Raw genomic sequence first — 27,207 nt, 5'->3', positions numbered from 1 at the left:
CTGAGGGGCCGTGGTGCACTTGGGCAATTCTAGACTCTTGACTTCATGGTCTTACAAGGGACTACAAGTTGCCCATCCCCGATCTTTAGATGGGCAGGTGTATTACTTCACAGACTTCAAATGATCATAGGGAGCTGCTCTCTTAAGGTCATGAGAGGGACATGCCGGCCTGTGGGAAGGGCTGGCCAAGGACGTTCTGCTGCCTGAGCCAAAGACAGTGAAGGCTGGTGGCTCCGATTTCGGCAGGGCTGTGAATCCATTCTGGGTTTTCGTCAGAACCAGTCAGAACTCTAAAGGAGCTATCCAAGTTACAAAATTTCTTTTGGGGTGGGGCTCAGCACCTTGGATAGCTCCTTTAGAGTTCTGGCTGGTTCTGGCGAAAACCCAGAATGGATTCACAGCCCCACTGAAATCGGAGCCACCAGCCTCCACTGGCCAAAGAACAAGATGGCACCCACTCCCATTCCAGGTACAAAAGCCAGCTGGACTAGCAGATGAATCTTACTGGGGATGGAAGCACCTTGGAGAGCTCCTTTAGAGCTCTGACTGGTCCTGACTTAAACCCAGAGCAGATTCACTGCCCCATTGACATGGGAGCCACCAGCCTCCACTGCTTCAAAGCCAGCCTTACTGAGTTTAGGGGCCCTCCTGCTCTTTCAGCTGAATGGGGCCTTGGACATCTACCACAAAGTCCTGTCATGCATGCACCATCAGGTCATGGTTTCTGGTGGTTAGTGGCCGGAGAGAACTGCATCATTCGTACAGTGCAAATTTCTGGCACATCAAGCAAAAATTCTCCACCTTCATGAAAACGTGGCACTCCTTTAGGACCTCACCCTATTGTGATTTTTTTAAAAGGACTAATGAAAAAAGAATGTTTTCTAAGGAGATGGGATCAACTGAAACTGGTTGGTGAATCTTCCTTGGAAAGATAATCATTCCAAACCATTGTTAAGGCATAACTAATGACTCAAGATCTTCACAGCAGCAAGGCATCTCTCTCTCTCTCTCTCTCTCTCTCTCAAAATCGCGCTCTCGCACTCTCTCTCTCTCTCTCTATATATATATACACACACACACACACACACACACACACACAATCTGTTTGGCTGTACATACCCAGTGATTGTCTAAAAACTAGGAAAGGGGTGGGGGGAAGAAGAATCACCAACTAGCTCACAGGATTTTTACTTAGAAATGTTTGGCTTTCTCAGAGCCCAGATTAGGAGACTGGCAATAAAACAGTAAGAATCTCTTTTTAAAAAACAAAACCTTGCTCTTCTACCTGGGTGGAAAAAGACCACAGGCAGGGATTGCAGTTTAGTCTGAGAGAGCTCGGAAACCAGCATCCATATAAAAGTATAATCTCATGACATTAAAAACCCAATCTGTTACTTTAGCAGGCACCAGTTTATAATTTCTGAACCCCAGCAATCATCCGACTCTTCCCGAAAGTCTGACGAAGTGGTCCTTTTCACACGTCATGATTTTAACAAGCTCTGGGTAATAGTGAACAAGAAGGAGTGGGCAAGTGTGTGGCTTCCCAGCCACCTCCCTGCTCCCACTGAGTTAAACAACCCAGGGACACTTCATCCCTGGATTGTTTACCATGATGTCCAAACCCGGAATCGTAGGTTGCTGTGGGAGAGACAACCCAAGAACAAACCACTGGTTACAGATCTGGGTTGTTCCTCCACCAACAACCTACAATTCCAGGTTTGGACATCATATTATGTAACACAGGGGCAGAATGGGAGTAATCGGGTGGTGAGAAGTAGCGTGCACGGCTTAGTCCTGCCTCATTCTGTACAACCCATTGCTTAACAGACCATGCATGGGTTGTTTCGATGTGCGATCAGAGTCAATGTGTTTTTAAGGGGGGGGGGAGGGAGTCTGATGAAGAGTACCAGCTTCCCCACCATCACCACCATCACACATCGACACTGGAATTCATAGTCCATTTCCATTTGTAAGCAAAGATTTTCACACGCAAATGGAGTGGGAATGGCTAAAGAGGGCTCTTATAAGGCAAGAAGCAAACAGGCCCTTGAGAAAGAAATCCATCCACTGAGCAGCTTCCAAGATGGCTCTCCTTCAGTGGCCTAGTCATCGGCTGAGGCATTCACAGACTGACTAAGCCGCCACCATTCCAAAGTTCACTTCATAATATATACACACGTCCCCTCTTGGCAACGCCCAACATGACACTGCAAAGTGACAGGAAGGAAATAAAAACAACATCTATGGAGCCCCTGATGAAGAGTCAGATACTGGAACCCGTTTCTATGACAGCCTCTTGGGAAGACTCCCTGCTGTTGCCCCTGCTAGGCTCCCTAGTTGGCTCCAAAAGCCTATCAGAAGATTCGCCCCTGCTTTCCAGCTTTGCATAGTTGACTAGACCAATGTGGTCAAGTCTAGGCCAGCTCCTGTGTCTCCTGTCTTTGACTGGTGCTACTAGCACTACCCCTGGCTGGCCAAGATCCAGGGACTTGGAGTGACCTGAATTTGGGATGTGAGTGTCCGAACTGAATTCTCTCTTTATGCATTCAGGGTGCAGGAGTTTTTCAACTGAGGTGGCCGAGGGAGGCTCGCTATCCATATCAATCACTACGTGGTTGTCTTTCAGTTCATCTCTTCTGGGAGCCACACTGTTACATCCTGGTAGGAGAGTCCAGGAGAGCCTCAGCACCTCCTCCTCCTCCTCTGGCAACCTAACACAATTGCCCTCCACGTCCCGGACAACCATCCGAGAAATGCCCCGGTTTTCAAGAAGACAATGATTGAGTTTAATGAGAGGCAGCGACAGGGCAGTGACAGTCGAGGAGATGACCGACTCAGTTCCATGACCAAAGGAGAGGCCAAGGTTCTCCGGCAGAGTGTTGCCGGAGTCCGAGTGGATGCTGAGGAGGGAAAGGGAAGGCGAGACACTCTTGTGGTGGAGGAACTGGGTGGTGGCCTGGAGCCTGTTGGAGCCATAGCTGTTGCCCCATTTCTTCACAGGGCTGGAGCAAGACTGGAAACCACTGGAGGAAAGGTCCACCTCATAGCAGCCTTCCACACCTTCTGCATTGGCCTGGGGCGTGGAGGGGATGGGCCTCCTCTGAAAGTAACCGCTTGCTTGGCTCGTGTCCGGTGGGAGCTTCAAGCTCATGGAGTAGAGTTCCCTCTGCATCAGCAGGCGAGTCTCCATGTCTCTGTTCTCATAGAGCATGGTGTTGGCGCAGATGAAGATGAACAGCCCAATGCCCATGATGACAGGCCCAATGAGCTTCAGCTTCTCGCCATGAGGGAAAGGGCGGGGGTGGGGAGAGACCTTCACTTCTTTCTTGATCTCATCTGTGGAGCTGAAGTTCCCGGGCCTACTAGCTCCAGCCCTTGTTCGGTGGGGCCAGTACCCGATGACGGCAATGGTCATGCCCACCAGGACCACCGAGACGCCCACCATCACAAAGGCCCCTGAGGGAGAGCGCATGCGGAGCTGCCCCTTCACGGTCACCTCAGAGGGCGCCTTGCGCCGGAACCTGCGCCTGTGCCATCGGGAAGGGGGGGCAGGTCCGGCTGGCTTCTTCCCTGATAGGTTGTTGTTCTTCATGGCTCTTTGGGCTTCAGCACTGCCAGCTGCTGCTGTGGACGTCATCCCATTGCCCACAGGCCATCTTACAACAGTGGGAGAGAAGAGAAAGAAAAGGTGTGAACTAGCAGAAGGGACACACACACACACACACGACTTCCAGACCCTTCTCACTCAGCGAGGAGGACTGGTCAAAACACTCCCTGAAACTGCTACAGGTAAATGGGCACAGGTTTCCCAACTCTAAGCTCCACCCACCAGCCTACATCCACGCACAAACCACAGGCTGTTCACGATCTGTAATTTCATCCATTACAATTAGACTTCCAAAGCCCCAAAGAAGGGACACTTCACCCCTAGCTGAGAGCCAATGCGGTGTGGTGTGAAGCTTCTTGGGTAGTCTTTGGCCAGTCTCTCCCTATCTTTTTCAGCCTGATCTACCTCACAGGGATGTTGTGAAGATAAACGGAAGGGAGGAGAAACATTTAGGCTTCCTGGAGTTGCTTGGGAAAGGGTGGGGCCAAAATAAATAGCCCAACCCATTCCTACAAGGCAAAACCATCCATCCTGGTGACAAGAGAGGTGCCCCAATACAAAATAGAGAAGGGTTTTATCCAAAGGTGCTGCAAGGCGTATTTTTAAATTATTTTTAAAACACTGACAGCTCTGACATGTTTTGAGCTGTCAATCTCTTCCTCGGCGATACTAAAACACAAACACACACTATGTAATATCCCATTCCACAGCACGGTCTGAAAGCATGACATACAGCAACCTTAGGAACACAGGAAGCCGCCTTATAGTGAGTCAGACCGTTGCCCCATCTAACCCAGTATTGCCCACTCTGACTGGCAGCAGAGGCTCTCCAGGGTTTTAGGCAGGGGTTTTTCCAGCCATACTTGGAGATGTCAGGGATGGAACCTGGAAAGTTGGCATGCAAAACCTGTGATCTGTCACTGACTTGCTGCCCTTCCTCAGGACTGGTCCAAGACTGGTCCAGTTGCACACACCGAAATCTGGATGCAACCGATTTTATTTATTTATTTATTTAAAGCGCAGCTCCTATGTTGCAGGTTGAGGCTCAAGGTGGCTCCCAGGTCTGGAAAAGTTGGTAGAAGCTCCACCTAGAGCAAATCAAGATGCACAGTGAGCATCAGCAAATCCAACATGAACTGCTCCTTTCCATTTTAATCACTTGAAGGTGTTATTAGGCTCCTGGGGAAGGCATTAAGTGTACCAGATTTATGACGAAATGCGTGTTCCTGCTGAAAAACTGTCAAGCTATGACAATTCCTACGAAGGAGATTTTGCAAAAAGGAAGGAAGGAAGGGGGGAAAAAGGTGATATTTCAAAGAAATCTCGTGGAAAAAGCTCCACTAATCCTTTAGCAACATGAATTTAAGCCATGCTGATGAAGCTACCCCTGTGGCTAACCTTTGTCTCTTCCAGGTGCCTGTGAGCAAAAAATACCAGGCATTTTAAAGCTTGCCTTCTAATTTTCCAGAGATTATTTTCTCCCCGCCGCCACTCCCCACTTCAGCCTTCAGTTGCTTCTAATGTGCCCACTGCTGAGGATATCTAACCTTAATTACCATCAGAGATGTGACCTACCTTACTGAGTTACATTAAACTGCTAAGTTTCCTGCCGGCAACAACAGTGGTACTAACCCCTTCCGAATTTTCTGCAAAACCTGTTTGGTGCCTTTGCAAACTCTCAAGAGTTGCTGGGTGAAGCGAGGACAGGTTGTTCACTGGAAGAACTCATTCCCCTTGATGGCATGTGTGAGAATTTCATGCCCATATGGTCCTATTTGGGGCTTATTGGCCATTGCCAGATCTCTTTCATGGTCTTCTTGCTTAATTTGCTGTCCCCGATCCTCTTGCAAAGCGCTTGATTGTAGCCAGGGGCTTGCGGGGATGGAGTAATAATTCTTTGGACCCTCTAAGGACCCAAACCCTCAATTAAACTACTGCAATGTTGATTGTATTAGCAATTTATTTTTTTTGAGTCAAAATAATATTTTGATTTTTTGATGAAAAGAACATTAAAAGTAACTGGTACTTAAAAGTGCTGTAATGTTAATTTCATTAGCATTTTATACGGGGTCAGTTACACCTTCAGTTTTCCCAGAGATTATAAATGATCTCTGTAAACATAATCTAATAGCTCACAGTTCCTAAATAACCACTCAATAACTACTGAAGACTGCCTTATAAGGTTACTGCTTTATAAGGTTCTGTAGTCCATCCAGACGTTTTCCTACGCAAGCTCCATCAAACTGAATGAGCACTGTGAAAGAGTTAGTGCTCTTGTGGAGCTCCCATTCATTCCAATGGAGCTTGTGCAGGAGAACGTGGCACAAGGCACCCACCAGCAAGAAGTTCTGCTGCACAAGCTCCATCAAATCTAATGCGATAGGCACGAGAACACTAACTCAGGCACAATTCCCATTCGTTTCAGTGGGGTTTGGACAGGAGAACTCCTTGCTGGATCGCACCTTGTGGTTATTAATTTCTGTAAAGCTATTCATCACACTCAACCAAGAACAGACGTGTTATTTAGGCAATATACACTTGGGATGGTATCCTATGCTGCAGTTAGTTCTAACTTCACCGCAACCTTGGAGCTGGATGCCTGTCAGGGGAAGAGTGGTGGGCCTAAATCCCAGATTTGTCCATTCGCTGGAATAGACACATGGAGTTTATGCAATGGAAGCTAACATGCAGTGGAAGCTATCATGCAACAAAAGCTTCCATTCCACATTACACGTACCCAACTAGCTGGCAACCAATACCATCCACTGGGAAAGATGGATTCCAGAATGTACCCCCTCCTGCCTGGGGGATCATTCTGGGCATGCCCTGCCCAGGGACAGACCGCCTCCCCCAACCCGTGTTTTAAAGAAAAACTATGAACATGTTATACCACTACTAGGGCACAGCACATACTTAACCTTCCCCCTGACTTGGCACAACAACCAGTGTCCCAAAAGATGCTGTTCAAATGGAGAAATCAGCCCATCAAGTTTATGGAAAGAAAACAGACAATACCTGTCAAACTGCTGGAGGTCACTCATCAAACTTTAAACTCCTATAAATTAGCCATTTCTTACCCTTTCTACCCAAAAATCAGCTTGGACCATCCTCAAACTGACCTCTCATACACTGCCAAGTTTCAGATCAATCCTCTCAACCACTTTCTGAGTATAAACTATAGAAACTGCTGTCCCCTAATTTCTGGTTAGAATGGCAGAATGTGGTGCTTCTGACTTACCCTTAACAAAGGCCCACAATGGTGGCCCTATAATATGTAGGCCATAACCTCGAGGAAAATTAGCCAAAGCCTCTGGGACGTCATAAGAGGTGAATATCTTGATGGAAAACAATGGAGGAGTAATGTACAAACATTCTATTTGACCCATGCTGGGGGTGGAATCAATGTGATGTCTGAAAGCAACATTAATTTATCTGGCAGTAACAAAGTTCAAATGCAAAAGAACAAAAAAGAACTTAACTCAGAGCTAGGGAAAGCTGTTCTCTGAATAGAGTTCAAGATCTTGATTTTATTATTAGAATTCCCAAGAAAGGTTACATAAACTCATTCATATATATATATATATATATATATATATATTTTCTCCCAACCTTAACTTCTAGGACTGTTTGACATTGTCACTCACGTTAACTGATTAATTCCATATTTTAGCAAGGCACATTCGACCTTGCTAAATATAAAGTCAGCGATGGAGGTCGCTTTCAAAAGCCATGTGTGATCCACCTCCAAATGCCGCCCACTCCCATAAATTGAATTGTTCTCTCTGCACTGCCCCACTGCTGCATTTTAAGGGGGGGGGGACTAAGTCTGTGACAGCTTATGGGATGAGAGATGCAACAGAAATGTAAATGTTATTAGTGTCACAGAACACAGTGACAGCTCAGGTCCTTGGCTGGGACTTTGAGAGTTCAGTTTAAGCTTTCCATTTTTGTGAGAAATGCTTTTTACATTTTTTTAAAAATGAAATAGTTCCCTAATCCAGAGCATCAAAGTTCTGATGCTTTATCTACAGCATCCTACCATCAAAACAATCTCCAAATGTATTTATTAAACTGGAGAGGACGGGAAGCCTATGAAATTGGCAAGGATTTCATGTGAGCAGGAGGATGGCTGCAATTGAACAGCCTTGCAAATTCCTCTAGAGCAAAGCTGGGGAACCTGTGGCCCTCGAGAAATGGTTGGGCTCCAACTCCCATCATCTATGACCATCGGGGCTAATGGGAGTTGGAGTCCAGCAACTTCTGAGGGACATGGGTTCATCACCTCCTGCTCTACATGTACATTTCCAAAATAAATCCTGAAGAACGGCTTGCGGGTGGGTGGGGGATATTTTGCTTTAATTGACTCAGAGCTCTACAATTAGACATAAGGCTATCAATGGCTACTAGTCCTGCTAGTTATATGCTACATCCAGTATCAGACACAGTATGCCTAGGTACACCAGTTGCTGGGGAACATGGGTGGGAGGGTGCTGTTGCACTCATGTCTTGCATGTGGGTTTCCCATGAGCAGCTGTTTGGCCACTGTGTAAACAGAACACTGGACCAGATGTACTTTTGGTCTGATCCAGCACAGCTCTTCTTATGTTCTTAGGAATAGGCAAACATGCAACATTTGAGCCAGTGGTGACTCTAGTTCTGGAGGGGCTATGAGTCCATTCAGGGTTTTAGTTACAACAGACAAAACCCATTTTGGGGATCAGGTTCAGCACCCTGGACAACACCTTTAGCATTTTGACTGGTGGTAACTAAAATCCAGAATGGAATCACTGCCCCTCCAGAACTGGAGTCACCAGCTGCTACTAGCTTGAGCTCCTTGAGGGTCTCCAAATTCTTCCTCAAAGCTAGGTCCATTTGGTTGCATTCCCTCCACTTCAATCAGGGAAAAATGTGTATTTTCCGTTATGACAAATGTGGATTTTTTAAAAACGTGCATCAAAATGTACACTTTCCCCCCATTCAGTAAAACATGAAGAAGACACGGTTTTCAAAAATGTGTATTTTTCAAACTCAGAGGCTGCCGAGTTTCCACTGCAGGGTGGCTGGAGTGCACAGTCGATCTTCGCTTCCGCTCTCCAGCTGCCCTGTATTTCTGCTAGATGGGTGATTTTGCCCATCTAGCAGCGGTGCGTTGGAGAGGGAGAGGAGGAGGCTGGAACGGCCATAGGAAACATCGTATGGCTGATGCCCCAGTCTCCTCCCCTCCTCATCCCCAGGAACACCCCCGTTTCCTGTCTCCGCACTCCATTTCTGAGCATGGAGACATAGCCAGAATGAGGGAGAGGCTGGCTACAAGGAGGAGGGGGTGAAGAGTGTGGTTTCTGAGCTCTGAGGCCAGAGCCCGGTTTCCGACCCCGGAGCCAGAAACCAAACAGTCCTATGTCCCCGCAGGTGCTGTCTAGGGAACATAGGATTGCTCCCTCTGCTAAAGAATGGGGTTCCCACGTGTAATTACCTATAATCCTGCTTGTGGGCCACTCTGGGAAGAGAATGCTAAGCGAGAGAGGCCTTTAGTCTGATTCAGCATGGCTCTTATGTTCTTAAAGGGCTGTAGTTCAGTGGTAAAGAACATGCGCTGCATCATGAGAAGGTCCCAGATCCAATACCTGGCATCTCCAGGTAGTGCTGGAACAGACCCCTATCTCAAACCCTGGAGAGCTCCTGCCAGTCAGGGTAGACAATACTGAACTAAACAGACACATTGTCTGGCTTTTTTTTACCTACAAGCAGAAGGGCCATCTGCAAGCAAAGAAAAAGAGTACCTGGGACTATGGCCAATCCAGGCTGCAAACGGGCAGCTTCTTGTGTTTTATATAATCAAGGTCATTTGGGAATCCCTCTTTCCAAGAAGCTCCTGTTTTGCACCAAACACACTCGCCCCTGCAAATTCAGCACAGCCCTATCTGATTCGCACAATCTTGCAAAGAAGTTGACAAACGTTATGGGTCCTGTGGCACTCTCTGCTTGAATGGGGACCAAGAAAAATGCTGAGAAGGACTTTTAGGGACAAGTGAAACATTGCCCCCACCCCAAAAAAACCCTGGTGGCTGATCAGAGCAGTGCCAACACACTGATTTTGTGTGCGAGTGTGCAGAGGTGTGTGTGGATCTCCTGGTTTTACATGCCTCTTTTAGAATGTCTGGGGAGGTAGACCTGGAAGTTTTCCTCCTCTCTGGTGTTGCTCTTATCTCCCAAGACTGATCAAACTTAGGCTGCATTGTACTGCTGCACTGCAAATGTTTGTAATAAACGCAGGAACTGCTAAAGCAAGGGTGGGCAACCTGAAGCCCCCAGCCTAATTTCAAAAGCCTCCTGTAAGCAAGAGTGACCTGTCCCTCCCCTGGCAGTCTGCTAAGCAGGGCGGAAAAGAGAGAGAGTGAGAAGTGGGGGCAGAGAGAGAGAGAGAAAGGGGTGGCAGAGAGAGAAAGAGAAAAGCGGGTGGCAGAAAGAATAAGAGAAAAATAGGGTGGGATAGAGAGTGTGAAGGAGACAAGGGGAGGCAAAAAGAAAGAGAATGGGTAGCAGAAAGAGAGAAAAAAAGGGGTGGCCCCAGCACCACAGGCTTTGGCCACCGAAAGTATCCATACTCCCAACAAATTACTCCCAAGGGAATGTTCTCCTCAACAGTAAAAAGGTCCAACAACATCTGGAGGGCCACGTGTTCCCCACCCCCACTTTACACCAGCCTTTCCCAACCTGGCAGCCCCTGCCCAGAGGTATTGGACTACAACTCCCATCACCCCCAGACAGCATGGCCAGAGATGGTGGAAGTTGTAGTCCAACACCTCTGGAGGGTGCCAGGCGGCAAAAGGATCCCTCACACCTTCCCCCTGGAGTTTGCAGGCACAGCTGTATTGGCTATCATACTTTCTCACTAGGTACCACCCCCCAATCCCCCCAGCACACACACAAACTTGCAACTGCAGAAAAGGATCACAGCTCTGAACCCTGGCTGTGACTGCACTCCTTCTTCAGAGCCTTCTTCCTCTGTGGAAAGAGAAGAGTCACAATCACAGGCTGCTCCAAGATGGGGTGTGTGTGTTTAAAAATAGTCCCCTTTCAGCATAATCTTCTTGTGTCACTTACACCATGGGGGCAAGTAGAGAGCAACGTTTAAGGATCCCCTGTCCAATCACCTGTTCCCTTATTTCTGGCAATCTTTCACAGTTCCATGCTTCCAAAGTGGAGAGCCTCCTCCGGACTGTTACCTTCCTGGATTTCTGGCTGGGAGGTTTAATAAACACCCCACTTTTCTTTCAAGGTAGTATACACAGGGTTTCCAGGCGGTCTCCAATCTGGGCATTGACCAGACTGGCTTTGTTTTAGCAAGATTTCTGGATGCTTTGCCTTCACCCCATGGCCTGGGGCCTGAGCAGTGCTTCTAAACCCTGCATTTAGCTGCTTTTGCTTACAGCAGGGGAGGGCAACGCACTGTCTACAGGCCACGTATGACCCCCCTGGCCTTACGTGTGGCCCCCGCTGCCCCTGGATTTGCCACTGCAGCGGGGGAGAGAGCCAGTGTGGTGTAGTGGTTCGAGTGTTGGACTGGGAGCCGGGAGATCCGGGTTCTAGTCCCCACTCATCCTTGGAAGCTCGCTGGGTGACACTGGGTCAGTCACAGACTCTCAGCCCAACCTACCTCACAGGGTTGTTGTTGTGAGGATAAAATGGAGAGGAAGAGGATTATGTATGCCGCCTTGGGTTCCTTGGAGGAAAAAAGGCAGGATATAAATGCAATGAATAAAACAACTGCAAAGGCGGCCTAAGAAGGCCAAATTTAGCTTTAAAACAAGGTGCCTTGTTTTAAATCTAAATTGGCCTTTGTAGGCCACCGCCACAATTTGGTCCTGAAATTTGGCAGCAAACCGCTGTCTGTTTTGCTGCTGCTGTCAAAATTCAATGATGTACGGTGGTGGTGCAGCCCCTGGAGGGTTGAAATTGGCCCCCAGGGCCCCTGACATTAACCACCACTGGGTTTCAAGCCTGGCACCATCCTTGGATGGCTGTCACAGCCCATGGCTGACACCTAGAATCACAGAATCATAGAACACAGAAACATAGAACAGTAGGGTTGAAAGGGGCCAAAAGGCCATCAAGTCCAACCCCCTGCTCAATGTCTGGCACCCCTCCCTTTAAAACCAATATTCTAATCAGTGTTGGGCAGCTGCTCCCTTAAAAAAAATTTTTTTAGGGCTCCTTCCCACGGAGCTTTTATCCTGCTATCAAGACTGCTCAGTCACGGAAGTTTGCAGGTCCTTTTCATGACGGTGTTAACCTCCAGGGCACATCCAGAGGTATTTCCTGGTTATTTCGCTCCAGAAAGATCCTGAACTAACAAACCATTTATTTAAAGTCAGAATGTAACTCGATTCAAACAGCCACTAGATAGCGCTGTTTCACTGTGTTCTATGGAACCTTGAAATGAAAAGCTTCCCCTCTCAGCAATCACATGGTCACTGTCTGGGAGCCCCCGATAAACATGGAAAGGCTCCAGAACAGGAGGACTTTGGGGGTTTTCTTTAGTGTAAAGGTAGCTTTATTCTTTCAGTAATGTATATTGTGCCTTTCTCTGACAAAAAGAGACCAAAAGCAATGAACGGGATTCAAGATAAAAACATCGGCCTACGATACAAATCACAGCACCTGATCACTACATCAAAACATGGCATGGAAGAAAGCCATGCTTCCAAATTTCCCATAATGCCCTTGATGTAGTGTTGCTGTGAAACAGTGTGAGAAATTAAAATGGCGGCCAGTGGGAATGTGTGTGTGTGGAATTCAAATGTCAGCTGCCCTGGTCTGATCAGAGCACTGCTGTTGCCAATCTCTGGCTGCTAAATAAGCTTGGGGGGGGTCACCGATGGAGGAGGGGTCTCACCAGAGGGCACCTTCAGCCTGGATACAAAGCAGTTTGCTTACCTCAACAGACAACATGGCCCCACACCAACTGAGACCTAGTTCTTATGAATACCAGATAATGTGACAATCTGTAACACTTGAGAACTCCAGCGGGAGGCTGATAAGCCGGAATGCTCTTCCATACCAAACCACCCCCCCACCATTAAAAAAACAAACCCCTCTATGTCAGCCTTCACCAACCTGGGCCCCCCAAGGTTTGTGGGACTACAACTCACATCATCCCCACCCACTGCCCATGTTGGTTGGGGCTGATGGGAGTTGCAGTCCAAAATATCTGGAGGGTGTTTGGTTGGGGAAGTCTGCTATACATTGAAAAGCATGTCAGTGAGAAGATTCTAGCCCAGCAAGCCGTTTTTGAACTTGGATATGATCTTCAAGCACAAAACACCCATACTGCAGGTCTCACTGGAGTTTGCCCCTTTGAAATTCATCTGAGTGGCATCTGGGCATATCTGAAAGAGAGAAGCACTAATAAAAATGCATTCCGGTGCTGTTCAAATGAGATCGGCAGCATATTTTGTACTGTACATGTAAAAAAAAAACTCTGCTTGAAATCTTCCTTAGGCTATCAACGGGGGCAAGGTATAGTGCCAATGGGCATACAGTATAATTATGAGACAGAGCTTTTAGACAATGACCCCATTCAGATGTATGTATCTCAGCTTAATGAGCACAGATATGCAGAAACCTTGTGCCTACATGTCTTCATTACATCTGCACGTGGAAACTATGATTGCCAAGAATAAGCCAGGATCTTAAACCAACTCCAAACGATGGCTTAAGGTCCTGGTTTGTTCCAGTCCTGGTAACCACTAATTCCCAGTTTGGGCCTAAAAGGAAGCTATGGGTAAACACAGACTTCCTGGGTTAATTGTAGCCTTCTGAGAAGGAGGGATGGCATGGCACGAGGATGGAGTGGCTTATTAAGCCAAAATCGGAGCTGGCGTCAGAGGTTGGAATTGTGGGGCAGCTGCCAAGGCCCACACTCCAGCAAGGGGGCCCACTGCAATTTTGCATTTGTGTTTCAAGCTTTGTGAGCCACTCTGGTGGCCTTTTTGGCCAAAAAGCAGCATAGAAGTAAATGATTCTACACCGCTTACAGGCCAGATAGCTTAACATCTGTTCTGGGTAAATTGGTTGAAGGCATTAAGATAAAATTAGTAAGCGTATCGAAGGACAAGCTGAAAAAGAATCAACACGGCTTCTGCAATCCTGTCTCACTAACCTTTTAGAGTTCTTTGAGAGTGACAATAAACATGTAGACAGGCGTGATCCAGTAGGCATTGTTTACCTGGACTTCCAAAAGGCTTTTGGCAAAGTCCCTCACCAAAGACTCCTGAGCAGACTTAGCAGTCATGGAATCAGAGGACAGGTCCAAGTATAGATCAGTAACTGGTTAAAGAACAGAAAGCAGAGAGTAGGAACAAATGGTAAATTCTCCCAATGGAAGGAAGTAAATAGTGGGGTCCCACAGGGATCTGTATTAGGACCAATGCTTTTCAACCTGTTCATAAATGATCTGGAATCAGGAGTGAGCAGTGAAGTGGCCAAGTTTGCGGATGACACCAAATTATTTAAGGTGGTTAAAACAAAAAGGGGTTGTGAAGAGCTCCAAAAGGATCTCTCCAAACTGGGAGAATGGGCATCTAAATGGCAAATTCACTGTAGGCAAGTGTAAAGTGATGCACGTTGGGGCAAAACATCCCAACTTCAAGTATAGCCTGATGGGATCTGAGCTAGCAGTGACCGACCAGGAAAGAGATCTTGGGGTTGTGGAGGACAGCTCAATGAAAATGTCAACCCAGCGTGCGGCTACTATAAAAAAGGCAAACTCTATGTTACACATAATTAGAAAAGGAATCAAGAATAAAACTGCCAATATCATACTGGCCCTGTACAAATCTATGGTGCAACCATACTTGGAAGATTGTGTACAGTTCTGGTCACCATACCTAAAAAAGATATTGTAGAGCTGGAAAAAGTGCAGAAAAGGGCAACTAAAATGATCAAGGGGCTGGAGCATCTCCCCTGTGAGGAAAGGTTACAACAGCTGGGATTGTTTAGCTTGGAAAAAAGGAGGGTAAGGGGAGACATGATAGAGGTGCACAGAATTATGCATGGTGTGGAGAGGGAGACATCTTTCTCCCTCTCTCAAAATATTAGAACCCAACGGGGTCATCCTATTAAGCTGATTGGTGGGAGATTCAGGACAGATAAAAGGAAGGACTTCTTCACACAGCGCATAGATAAACTATGGTACTTGCTACCACAGGGTGTAGTGATGGCTGCTAATTTGGATGGCTTTAAAAGGGGGTTGGACAAATTCCGGTAGGAGAAGGCTATCAATGGCTACTAGACCTGATGGGTATGTGCTACCTCCACTACCAGAGGCAGTGAGCCTATGTACATCAGTTGCTGGGGAACATGGGTGGGAGGGTGCTGTTGTGCTCATGCCCTGCTTGTGGGTTCCTGGTTAACAGCTGGTTGGCCACTGTGTGAGCAGAATGCTGGACTAGATGGACACTTGGTCTGATCCAGCAGGGCTCTTCTTAGGTTCTTATGATTCCATAACCTCTGGAGACCCCTGGTCCAGGTGCTCCTCCTCTGCTGCTGCCTTGCTGTCACGATTTGCTCACCTGTCTCTTCTAAGCAAAAGGGAATAGTGACAGAAGCAAAGGAGCCTCCACTCTGCTGTCATCCGGACTTATCCCTCTGGGTGTGTGTGTGTGTGTGTGGGGCCGAAAGGGAGAAGGCAAGTGGACAGAAAGTGGCAACAGCAGCAAGGTGAAGGTGGGCCCATTCAGTGTGGGTGTAGGCCCAAGGGGACACACACAGAGATAGAGGCAGAGTGGAGTCAAGACTTACAGGGATATAATGCTGGCACTTTTTAACTAGCAGGGATGTTGACATCAAATGCCAACCCCCACCGACTCTTCCCTCTGAACTTAACTGCAAATCTAACAGTACCTGGGAGGAACATGAATTTTCTTAGCAACAAGATATTGTTCCCTGTTGTAATGCAAAGTATTTGGGGGCATCTTGACCTTGGATGGCCTGTAGGACCCATTAGCTTTACAAAAAGACCTGCTCCTGGTGGAGATGAGAACTTCTAAAATGGGTGTGTTGATATGGATCAACACAGTGGCTTGAATTTTGGACTCTCCTTGGGGCCATGGTTGTTGGGACTGTCCTGATGAGTGCCTGAACTTCAAAATTGACACTACACTTAGGGTGGCCATGTGTCCTTTTTTACAGAGAACAATCCTCCATTTTGAGGGCTGCCAGACGAATGCCCTCTGTTTGAAGTGCTGTCTGATCCATCAAGATAAAGAACCATCAGGAGGAAGAGCTGGGACCATCAACAGCAGCTGTACAGCAAGAGGAGCGAGGCACGCAGGTCAACTGGTCACACTCTTCCGTGCTAGGGTGAGATGTACTGTATTTCTGTTTAAATTACAATGATGTCTCAATCTGCAATTATACATATAAATTAACATATGCAAATCTTATGCAAATCAGTGTCCTCTTTTTTGGTGATGCATGTCCTTGTTCTTTGCAATTCTCAAGGGGCCACTCTAACACCACTGCACCCCCAGCCCCAAAAAACCTGGAGCTCGCCCTGGCTGAGATATATATATCCGAACTGGGCTGATATTTAACTTGTCGGATGGGTGAGAGAGCTGTTCACTTGAGCTGTTCGCTTTCTACCCAGGAGGGAAGCTTATTTCCATGAAAACGTTGGGCAGATTGCTAAAGCAGCATGGGAGGAACAGCAAGCTCCTCGTATCCACCCTGTGCTGAGGATAATCACGCAAAGGTGCAAACTACCTCTGACTGAAGTCCAGGGCAACATTTGTACTGATCACAATTTGGGACGGCGTCCAGAAGTGTGTGCCACCCGCTGCGCCCTCTGGGGGGCTTGGAATGATTTTTTTTAAGGGAAAATGCCGCAGCCACCCCTGCTAGGCGCTGTCAGGAAATGCTCTGGGTTTCAGTCTGAACCAGCCAGAACTCTAAAGGAGCTATCCAAGGTGTGGAACCTATTTGGGGGGTGGGGTTCAGCACCTCAGACAGCTCCCGCAGAGTTCCACGCCCTCTGCCGCAGCCCGTCACTGGCTGTGCTGCCTTCCGCACGTCGGAGGGCCAATGCCTGTAGCAGGGAGCCTGCCGTCCCTCGTGTGGGGTTCCCTGTGCCACCTAGGACTGTGCATGATCAGAGCGTCAGGCTGGGTGGTGCAGAGGCTGCTGGAACTGGGCATACAAATGCGACAGAGGGGAGGGAGGTAGCTAGTACATCCCCGCTCTCCTCTGATGGGATCCTTATCCAGGGATGCGGAACCTCAGGCCTGGGGGCTGAATGCAGCCCACCTAGAAGCCCAGTCTGGCCTTCTGGGGGTCTCCAAATGGCCACATCCATTTCCCCTGGTTCCTCCCCTCCCCCCGACCATTTGGTGGTTCCACATATTTTTTTTTTTATTATTAAATTTATTAATCGCCCATCTGGCTGGTCACCCAGCCACTCTGGGCGATGTACAACATACAATAAAAACAGTTTAAAACAATAAAATTCTACAATAAAAACATTTTCTAAAATACCCTAACCCACCCCAAATGCCTGCCTGAACAACAATGTTTTTAATGCACGACGGAAGCTCATTAAAGAGGGGGCATGACGGAGTTCCCTAGGGAGGGAGTTCCACAGAGTGGGGGCCACCACAGAAAAGGCCCTCTCCCTCGTCCCCACCAGTCTAGCTGTCCTGGCTGATGGGACAGAGAGAAGGCCATCCGAGGCTGATCTTGTTAAGCAGCCTGTCTGGTGCTGCTGGAGGCGCTCCTTAAGATAGGCTGGGCCGGAACCATATAGGGTTTTAAAGGTTAAAACCAACACCTTGAATTTGGCCCGGAAAACAACTGGTAACCAGTGCAACTCCTTCAGCACTGGAGTGATGTGATCTCGCCGACAGCTGCCTTTAATCAGGCGAGCTGCCGCGTTCTGTACCAGCTGCAGCTTCCGAACCGTCTTCAAGGGTAACCCCACATAGAGCGCATTACAGTAGTCTAAACGAGAGGAGACCAGGGCATGTAGTACCGATGGGAGCAGATGGTCGGGAAGGAAGGGGCGCAGCCGCCGTATCAGATGGAGTAGATACAGCGCTGTCCGGCTCACAGCTTACACCTGAGCCTCCATGGACAGCTGGGAGTCCAAAATGACCCCCAGGCTGTGGACCTGGTCTTTCAAGGGTAGCCATACCCCATTCAACACCAGGTCAACATCCCCCAGCCTCCTCTTGTCTCCCACCAAAAGTACCTCGGTCTTGTCAGGGTTCAGCTTCAGCCTATTCCTCCCCATCCAGCCACTCACCGTCTCCAGACATTTGGACAGGGATTCTACGGCCAACCTTGGAGAAGATTTAAACGAGAAGTAGAGCTGCGTGTCATCCGCATATTGATGACACTGCACCCCAAACCTCCTGATGATAGCCCCCAGTGGCTTCACATAGATGTTAAATAGCATCGAGGAGAGAATGGAACCCTGTGGCACCCCACAAGTAAGTGGCCACGGGTCCGAAACCTCCTCTCCCAGTGCTACCCTCTGGTACCTGCCGGAGAGGAAGGACCGGAACCACCTCAATACGGTGTCCCCAATGCCCAACCCCTCCAGGCAGTCCAGGAGGATACCGTGGTCAACGGTATCGAAAGCCGCTGAGAGGTCGAGGAGAACAAGGAAGGAGCATTCACCCCTATCCAGAGCCCTCCTCAGAACCCTCCACAGCTTTTGTTCCGTTTTTTCCCCCATTCTGAAAGGTCAAAATACCTCTCCAAAGGCTTAGTGACGGGCCGTCCGAGTTTGAAGCCAAACTGGACTGGTACTTTTGGTATTTTGGCCCTGCCTCTTTGGCCTTCAGCCCTGCCCCCCACTGGAGTACAGCCTCGGAGAGCATCTCCAAAACAGAATTTAGCCCTTGGGCTGAAAGACGTTCTCCACCCCGTTCTAACTGCATAATGGGAAGAACACTTATGTGAGCCTTTAGCATACTGCCTCTGAGACTGGAGGTAGCACATAGCCATCAGGGCTAGTAGCCATTGGTAGCTTTCTCCTCCATGACTTTGTCTAACCCCCTTCTAAAGCCATCCAAGTTGGTGGCCATCACTACATCGTGAGGTAGCAGATACCATAGAGGTGAGTGTGAATCCTGATGTACATAAGAAGAGCCCTGCTGGATCAGGCCAAGGGTCCATCTAGTCCAGCATTCTGCTCACACAGCAGCCAACCAGCTGCCCATGGGAAACCCGCAAGCAGGACATGAGTGCAACAGCACCCTCCCGCCCACGTTCCCCAGCAACTGATGTGCCTAGGCTTACTTCCTCTGATGCTAGAGTACACCCGCTTTCCAAGTGTATTGGCTTGCAACTCCTAACCCATGCTGGCTGGGAATGTTCAGAGTTGCAGTCCAATACATGGGGAGGGCAGCAAGTTGGGGAAGGCTGTGCTAGAATGTTCTGAAAGAGCATTGTTCTGCACTGCTGCAGGTCTGGTATTCTAAAAGAGGGGAAAGGAAATATCCAAATGATGCTTCTCCCCCTGCTTTGTAACTCCGTAGGACCTCAAAATTGGATGGCATTATTATTTCTAACACCATTATTGTTGACTGCTATTGGAGTTTCATCTTTACATTTCATCTGTGGGCGTCTTGGGCTGTAATCCTGCGCATTCTTACTCAGAAATATGGTTCACTGAACAGTTGTTAAGACTTAAAAGCACACAAGGAAGGAAGCTTTGTCTCCTTGGGAGGGAGACCCATAGATCCAGAACCACCACTGCAAAGGCCCACGCCTGGTGTGTACGTGAGTGAGTGAGCAAGCATTCACATTGTGAACGAGCAAGCGGGATAGATCTCACCGCTCAAACATGCCTAGAGCAGTTAAACAACTGTCCCGGGGCTGTTTACCATGATGTGCGAACAAGAAAACCTTGGATTCCAGCTCTGGTTTGTTGGGGAAAAGACAAGGCAGAGTTCCTGGTTTGCATATGTGGAGGTGTTTAAAATTCTAGGTGACTTGTGAACCAGGCCCGACTCTTGTTCCTGAGTTTTGATCATTGCAAGATGGCAATCCTAATACCACTGAAGGAACCACACTGTGCCTCCATCTGTTTCTGCAGAGCAGGTATGCAGCCTAGCATCTGCTCTCGGAGACACCCCACAAAACACGTTGATGGCTTGCTGCAGGGCAGCTCCCCTCCCCATAATTTTGCAGAGTAATGGGCACAGACGATGCCAGGGGTTGTTGCTGTACTGAAGGAGACAGGGATCTCCAAGATTTCTCATTGCTGTGCAGATGAAAAGTCTCAAAAAGCAGCAGACATCAATATAACTAATAGAAGGTGATCTTCAAGAAAACCCTCATTCTAAGGACCAAACTAAATGATATGTGAAATGTCTGGTTGCATTTCATGTCTGTGGGTTGCTGTCATTGTTGTGGTTGTTAAATAGCAACCACAGGCCAGATACAGGAAACGTGCCCTGAACTGTGTGTTCCACAGACTCATATTAAGGCAAAGGAAAATCATAACTGCTTTATTTATAGCTCCTGTAATGTGGAGGCAAACACCTACAACCCTGCATAAGGAAACAAGAATGCAAGCGATTTGCAGTTAGTCAAGTTCACTTGCAGAGATGTGATCTGAGCTGGCAGTGATTGACCAGGAAAGAGAATTTGGGGTCGTAGCAGGTGGTTCCATGAAACCATCAACCAGTGTATGGCTGCTGTGAAAAATTCCTCAGGAAAGGAATAGAAATAAAGGTGCCGATATTGTAATACCATTATATGAATTTACAGCGCACCCACATTTGGAACACCCTGTACAGTTCTTGTCACACCTCAAAAAAGGAGAATGTAGAAATGGAGAAGGTGCAGAAAAGGGCAACTAGAATTACCAAACAGCTGGAGCAACTCCCTGATGAGGAACACTTACAATGTTTGAGCTTAGAAAAAAAGGGAGAAAAGGGGCATATGAGAGAAGTGTACAAAATACTATATGATGTAGAGAAAGTAGAGACCTCTCTCTCTCTCTCTCATATAATACTAGAACCTGGGGGTAATCCCATGAAGCTGAATGGCAAGAGATTCAGGACAGATAAAAGCAAACACTTCTTCACACTGCTTCACGCAAACTATGGAATTCGCTACTGCAAGATGTAGTGATGGCCACCACCTTGGATAGCTTGAAAAGGTGATTAGACAAATTTATGGAGGATAAGGCAATCAGTGGCTACTAATCACTAGGGGGCCCACTTATGAATTGCCAAAAAAGAGGACATGCATCCAAAATAGAGGACAGTGATTTGCATGACATGTGGCATATGCTCATTTATATGTACCAATGCACATTTAGAAATTATTGTTATAATTTAAATAGAAATAGAGTACATCTCATCCTAGTGCAGAAGATGGTGACCAGGTGACCTGTGTGCCCGCCTGTTCAGTCTGCTGTCCAGTGCTGTTGATGGGGAACAGTTCTTATAAGTTCTTTATCTTTAAACTGGAATCATATAGGACAGCCCTTGAACTACATCATGCCTTCAAATAGACGACAGTCCTCCGGCAGGCCTTCAAACAGAGGACTATCCTCTTTAAAAGGGGACACATGGCCACCATAACTAGTCATGATGGTTACATATTATCTCCAATATCAGAGACAGTATGCCTCTCAATTAGGGTTGTCAGAGAAATCCTCAGCAGAACCAAATGAGTTCAGATTTTCATGAATCTCACCTGTGGATTCCACAGCAGACCAGCTTTCCTCCCTGTTGGGTGGATTCTGTGGACTTGCAGACCAGTTTTCTAACTTTCCGGAATTATTCTGTGGACTTGCAGACCAGTTTTCTAACTTTGACAAATTTTGTCAAAGAAAAATATGCAAAATTTTTAAAAACCCGGCAAAAATGTGCATTTCCTCCATAGGCTAATGCATGAAAATGAGAATTTGGGGGAAATTTCTGCATTTTGGCAAGTGTGAATTTGTGCAAATTCAGAACAAAAAAAAAATCCAATTCCATCAATGACAGAACGAAAGCTGCCCGACAATCTGCGAAACTCAGATGGAATGGATTTTACACAATCCATACATCCCTACTCTCGATACCTGTTGCTGGAGAACAGAGGCAGGGGAGTGCTATTGCCCTCAAGTCCGTCTTGTGGACTTCCCATGGTTGGCCACTGTGGGAACAGAATGGTGGACTAGATAGGCCCTAAGACCAATCCAGCAGGGCTCTTCTTATGTTACATGGATGGGGGAAAGCAAAGGGGGCAGAAATGATCCACAGCGGATGCTGCAGGGTAATAGAATGGGCCTAGTTAAGTGGGCCTGCCTCTGCCTCTTGCCCAGGTGACCAAAATAAACATCTCAGTCCAGGGCTGAGTAGCAAGAAGAGAAAGGAGAGCCAGTGTGGTGCAGTGGTGAGAGTGTTGGGCTGGAAGCTAGGAGATCTGGGTGACTTTGGGCCAGTCACAGACTCTCAGCTCGACCTACCTCACAGGGTTGTTGCTGTGAGGATAAAATGGAGAGGAGGAGGATTATTGGGATCCTTGGAGGAAAAACGGCGGGCTATAAATGCAATAAATAAATAAGTGGGCAGGCTTAAAAAGGTACAAAGGAGGAACCCAAACGACAGCAAGAAATAAAAGTTGCGGCTATTTCTCTGCCTTTGGCACTGCCAGGCAAACTTTGCTCATGGGGCCAGATTTCTCAAAGCCTCTTTGTAATCATCTCCCTTTGCGTCTCCTCATCTGCTGCATGGTTGGCTGGCTTCAACCTGCCTCGCCCCCAAAGGGCAGCTGAGCCCTTGGCGCCTTACGAAGAAGAAAATATTCATGTCTGAAAAGAAAAGCCCAGAAACAAAAGAAGGAGCAGTGGAGATGTTCAAGCTAGGAAGTCTAGGACTCGCCAGTCTGCTCCCGTGAAACGAAGAACCTGAAACTCTCACGGAGAAGCTGCAGCATGTGCTTTGCACCTCTCCTTCTCTGTTCTTGTTCAGAGCCTTTCAGACAGACAAAGAAGGGACCAAAAGGGTCACTTGAGTCACCCGCCTGGCTGCGCCAAATCAGCCCCCTGCTGTCTGCATGTTCTCACACTTTGGTCCAGTTTGCCTTTGAGTGCAAACAAGCTCTCACAAGCTCAGACCCTGAGAAACCTCGCCCACTGTAGGTGGACGGTTCCTGGTTTTTCCAACTTAACATTGGCTCGGTTCGCATGGCAACGGAGCATGGGTTCCAAACGGTTTGTTAACTACCCAGCTACTGGTTTCACACATAATGGCAAGCCATGCCCAGTGAGGGCAATTAGGGAAATTGGGCAGTGTGTGCTCAGCACAGATGGGGATGGTTAATAAGCCACCATGGCTTATTAACCACCCGCACATGTGTGAACCCAATCATGCTCCTCTGCTCAGGTTGAACCCAATGATACTGTGTTGTCCTAAGCCAGGGGGAGGCAACCTATTTTGAACTACAACTCCTGTAAGCCCCAGCCTGCATACCCAATACTAAAGGATTATGGGAGTTGTAGTCCAAAACATCTGTAGGGCACCAGGTTCTCTGCCCTAAGCAATGCCAATTGTAAGAATAGCCCCCACTGGATCAGACCACAGGCCCATCAGATTCAGTATCCTGTTTCCCACAGTGGCCAACCGGATGGGACTAAAAGGCATCCTTAAGCCATGTGTGAAAAAATCCTTTGTATGCATCTTTTGTAATGACACCTGTGATACCTGTCTATCAACCTTCCTTCTTTTAAAAAAATTAAGCACTGCTTTTCTTTATAAAACAAACTCAAAGTAACTGCGTACATGCACAGTAAAAAAAAAACCCATTACACCGTAAAAACAGTTCAAATGACTAAAATCAAGTTCATACATTAAAAGCAGGAGAAGGATAAAACAATTCATAATACACAGCAGGGAAACATAAGTTCCGAAATGGTCAGGAAGTGGAGCTGCCTTAAGGGGAGAAGCTCCGAAGTGGAAGAATTGGCAGCGTTTTGTGATTTGTGACCCAACCGGCACTTTTTGCTCTCTCGCTCCCTCTCTCTCTCTCTCTCCAGACAGTTGTCAACAAAACTGCTCTTTTATGTAGCTGGACTCAAGCCACAAGTCATCACACAACAGCAATCAGCTCAGAGGCTGTGAGGCGGGGGGAGGGATTGCAGGGGGAGGATGGGCTGTCATGCTCCCCTACAGCAGTGAGAATTCCTGGGCTGGTTTCCCATTTCTATCGACCACGTCTTGACTCTGACACTTTTGGTGAGATTTATTATGTGGCCATCTTCTGAAAGCCTGCTAAGAGATTGTGTACAGAAATGAATTCAAATAACTGGTGGAATACCATCCACGTTACGCCAGCTCTAGTGACCCCACCACTTTCGCTGTACGTTAACATCGGAAACGTGCAGCCAAATAATTGGGTGCTTAGTTCAAAGCCATATATGAAATTCAAGCCCTCTTCCCATTCTGTTTCTTGACCCACGTTGCTGCTCACTTAGGGCTGCATTGTCATGATGTATCAGCACTCCCCAGTCAGAATCCACATGTCCTATGTATTATTACATTTATTATTACATTTACATCCCACGTTTTTTCCTCTTGCAAGGACCCAAGGTGGCTTACTTGACCCTCCTCCTCTTCATTTGTATCCTCACAACAACCCTGTGAGGTGGGTTAGATTAAGAGTCAGTGACTGGGCCCAAAGTCACCCAGCGAGCTTCATGGCCAAGTGGGGGCTAGAACCCAGGTCTCCTGCGTCCCAGTCCAGCACTCTAACCACTACACCACAGCTGGCTCTCTATGCAGGGATAGACAACACAGTGCCCTCCAGATGTTTTGGACTACAACTCTCATTAGCCCTAGCCATTGACCTGTTGGTGGGGGATGATGGGAGTTGTCATCCAGAACATCTGGGGGCACCAGGTTCCCAATCCCTAGGGGGTTGGACTCAATGATCTTGTAGGCCCCTTCCAACCCTACGATTCTATGATCTATGACCCTACAGTAACTAAGCCTACACACATGTAACTGTGATGCATGTATATCCTTCCCCTGTCTGCTTCATTTCATCTTTCTTTAGCTCTTTCATTTTTCTGAGTGTGTTTAGTGACAGTGACATCATCTGCTGTGACCCATCTTAGGGTAAGGCTTGATCCACTTATGAGTTGCAACCCACCAGTTGAAGATGGCTAAGATTCCTTCCTAAAGGGACTATACACATCTTTAAGATTTCAATTTTAAAAGAAAAGAAGGCCTTTTCACTTGTTTGGTGCATATCTTTTTAAGGATGGGAGAATTTTGTTTGGTCCACATTTTTAAGTGCACTGACATAATTCATACTTCCAGGATTAATACGAGTATCAGAACACAATTATCCCTCAAACTTTACACTTCTCTAAATTGTTTGATGAAGTTCTTGGCTCAAAAATTGCATACAACAATGTGAATATTAGGGAAAGTTGCATACAAAGATGCAATAAATATGAATGTTCACGCTTAAAAAAAAAATCTCAGACGGATGTGAAAACTGGACAGACCAGATTTATGACTGAATATATGTAAAACTCACCCAGAGCAGATATGGACTGATTCGTCTGTCCCCAATTCTTTTCTATGACAGACGCAGCATGCTGAACAATCCAGCCAATTGCTAATTACTGAGCCTGTAATTCCAGCCCACCAGATTCCCACACTGCTGATTAAACTTGCCTCTCCAGCTGGGAAATGGAATCACAGCTTCTCAGAAGCAGGGGGTCACTGAATAAAGTTGGCCACCCAAAGCCATTATGTTCAGTGTGATGCAGTTTCTACCAAGACCACAGAAACGCACCAAGTACCTTTCTTCACCACTCAGTATCTTCAGAAATGAGGACACATCTGCATTGCTCAACTCTTTGGATGAGCTTACGGGCAAATCATGTATACCCATGGGCAGGCAGATCTTTAGATCTTCCCCCTAGCAGAAACCGATAGTCACTAATTCTGAATGGACCCTAAACAGGACAAATGATGTATGAGACTCAGTTCATTGGGAAAACATGTGTTTAATGTCTTTGCCCTAACTAAGCCTGCCAAGTCTTATGCTGGTAACCATACTTGACAGGAGAGAACATTTTAAGGGATCCTGTCCAAAGGTCCTACAGATGAGAAGCTACACAGGGCATACAGTTTTCCAGCTACATATCCCAGTATGTTCCATTAGGTTTGGGGGATGATGGGCGGAAGTAAAAGAGCTGAGGGTGGCAGACTGAGGGCCAATCAAGATGAGATGATGGAGATCTGCAATCAGATCTCCTGTCTTTTTTTAGCAAAAAGCCACCCTGACCTAGAGAGCACAATCCAGACTGGGAGAGTGGTGCTGAGGGAGGGGAAGTTAACCCTTTTCTCCCATGTTGTTTTCCAGTTGAAAATCACTCCCCAAACCTGCTGTTTGCCTCTACATGGAAAATTGACAAGTACAGCCTGTATACAGTATACCGTGATGTGAAGCAGAACACTTTCGATTTTTTAAAAATGCACTGTTTCATAACATTAATTAGTAACACAATGAATGGATGCAATGCCAGTTTCAAAGCTGTAATTAACTTTTTTCCCCCATGTGACTATCCTCAGAAAGCATGGGTTGGATCCCAATTCAATCATACTTAGAGTAGCCCCTTTGAAATCAATGGGACTTCAGTTAGTCATCACTAAATGAAGTCCCATTGATTTCAGCGGGGCTGCTCTAAGTATGACTAAGTCTGAATCCAACCCCATATAGATTAAATACAGTGCACACACATACACATCTATTTCCAAACAGGTAGGGTAGGATAAACTTGTGGATACATTAAAACCAAAATGATACATAATTCAAACATGCTTAATCAGATTCCAATCGATTTTGCAGAGGAAAACAACTTGGTGCCCTCCAGATGTTTTGGACTTCAAATCCCATCAGCCCCAACCACCATGGCCCCATGCTAAAAGATTAGGGGAGTTATAGTCCAAAATATCTGGAGGGCACCAGGTCACGTACCCCTGATTTAGGGCATTGGAAACATTTCTGAAAACCCCACATCACAGTTTACTAAAGGCCAAACTATAGTACATATGCCAGTAGTCATGTAACTATACCCTTAAGTGCAGGGTTGTGGTTGTTGTTTACAAATAGCCAGTGCAGGGCCCTTGATCAAGACTGGAACCCTAATGTGGGAGGTAGGGGACTTTAATCGTTTGCCCCCAACTGCATCCTGATCCGGACTGGAGGCCCTGAACCAGCAATGTGCATTGCAAAAAAACCCTCATGCATTTCAGTGGGACCCTTTTGGCCATATAAATCACAGGCAACGTGCAGGGAGCTGATCTGGATCAGGTTCACAGCAAAGGGCAAAGGGTTAAAGTCCCCCTATCTCACACTAGCATCCCAATTTGGATTGGGACCTCCCACACTGATTCTTTGCCATTTAACGGCAGAGCTACATGACTCATGTGATGTGCAGTTTGGGGCCCGAGACTGACATTGAGGGAGGGGTCTGCACGGAGAGATGTGAAAAGGCATGATTAAAAATAATCAGTATCTTTGGTAGCGTAAATTGAGAAGGTACCGCTGAGTCCCTTACGTTGTCTCAGCCTACAGGGCCA

At 47.2% G+C, this 27,207-nt stretch overlaps 1 protein-coding gene across 6 annotated transcripts in view; it reads right to left on the bottom strand.

Moving 5' to 3' along the window:
• Positions 1 to 861: 861 nt before the first annotated feature.
• The window catches only part of TMEM200B (transmembrane protein 200B), a 41,097-nt gene continuing 14,751 nt past the window's right edge, over positions 862 to 27,207 (bottom strand). Inside the window, exons 3-8 of one of the 6 annotated variants that reach the window (XM_084815678.1) lie at positions 13,836 to 13,936; positions 12,951 to 12,996; positions 11,265 to 11,330; positions 10,540 to 10,612; positions 4,533 to 4,695; positions 862 to 3,656 (exon numbers count right to left, since the gene is read on the bottom strand). In XM_084815678.1, coding sequence (XP_084671804.1) covers positions 2,264 to 3,637 — 1,374 coding nt within the window. In that variant the 5' untranslated portion in view covers positions 3,638 to 3,656; positions 4,533 to 4,695; positions 10,540 to 10,612; ... (1 more) ...; positions 12,951 to 12,996; positions 13,836 to 13,936 and the 3' untranslated portion in view covers positions 862 to 2,263. Of the gene's footprint in view, positions 3,657 to 4,532; positions 6,988 to 10,539; positions 10,613 to 11,264; positions 11,331 to 12,938; positions 12,997 to 13,769; positions 13,937 to 27,207 lie in introns of those variants that run through there. The other 5 variants (XM_084815679.1, XM_084815681.1, XM_084815682.1 and 2 more) reach the window with 5 other exon arrangements.

Source organism: Heloderma suspectum, chromosome 10 (assembly GCF_057233095.1).
Source record: "Heloderma suspectum isolate Gila_16-S chromosome 10, 16-S_ref, whole genome shotgun sequence".
In the NCBI taxonomy this organism is placed as follows: domain Eukaryota; kingdom Metazoa; phylum Chordata; class Lepidosauria; order Squamata; family Helodermatidae; genus Heloderma; species Heloderma suspectum.
Note: the sequence above shows the minus strand (reverse complement) of the source record. Positions and strands in the feature narration are given on the sequence as shown.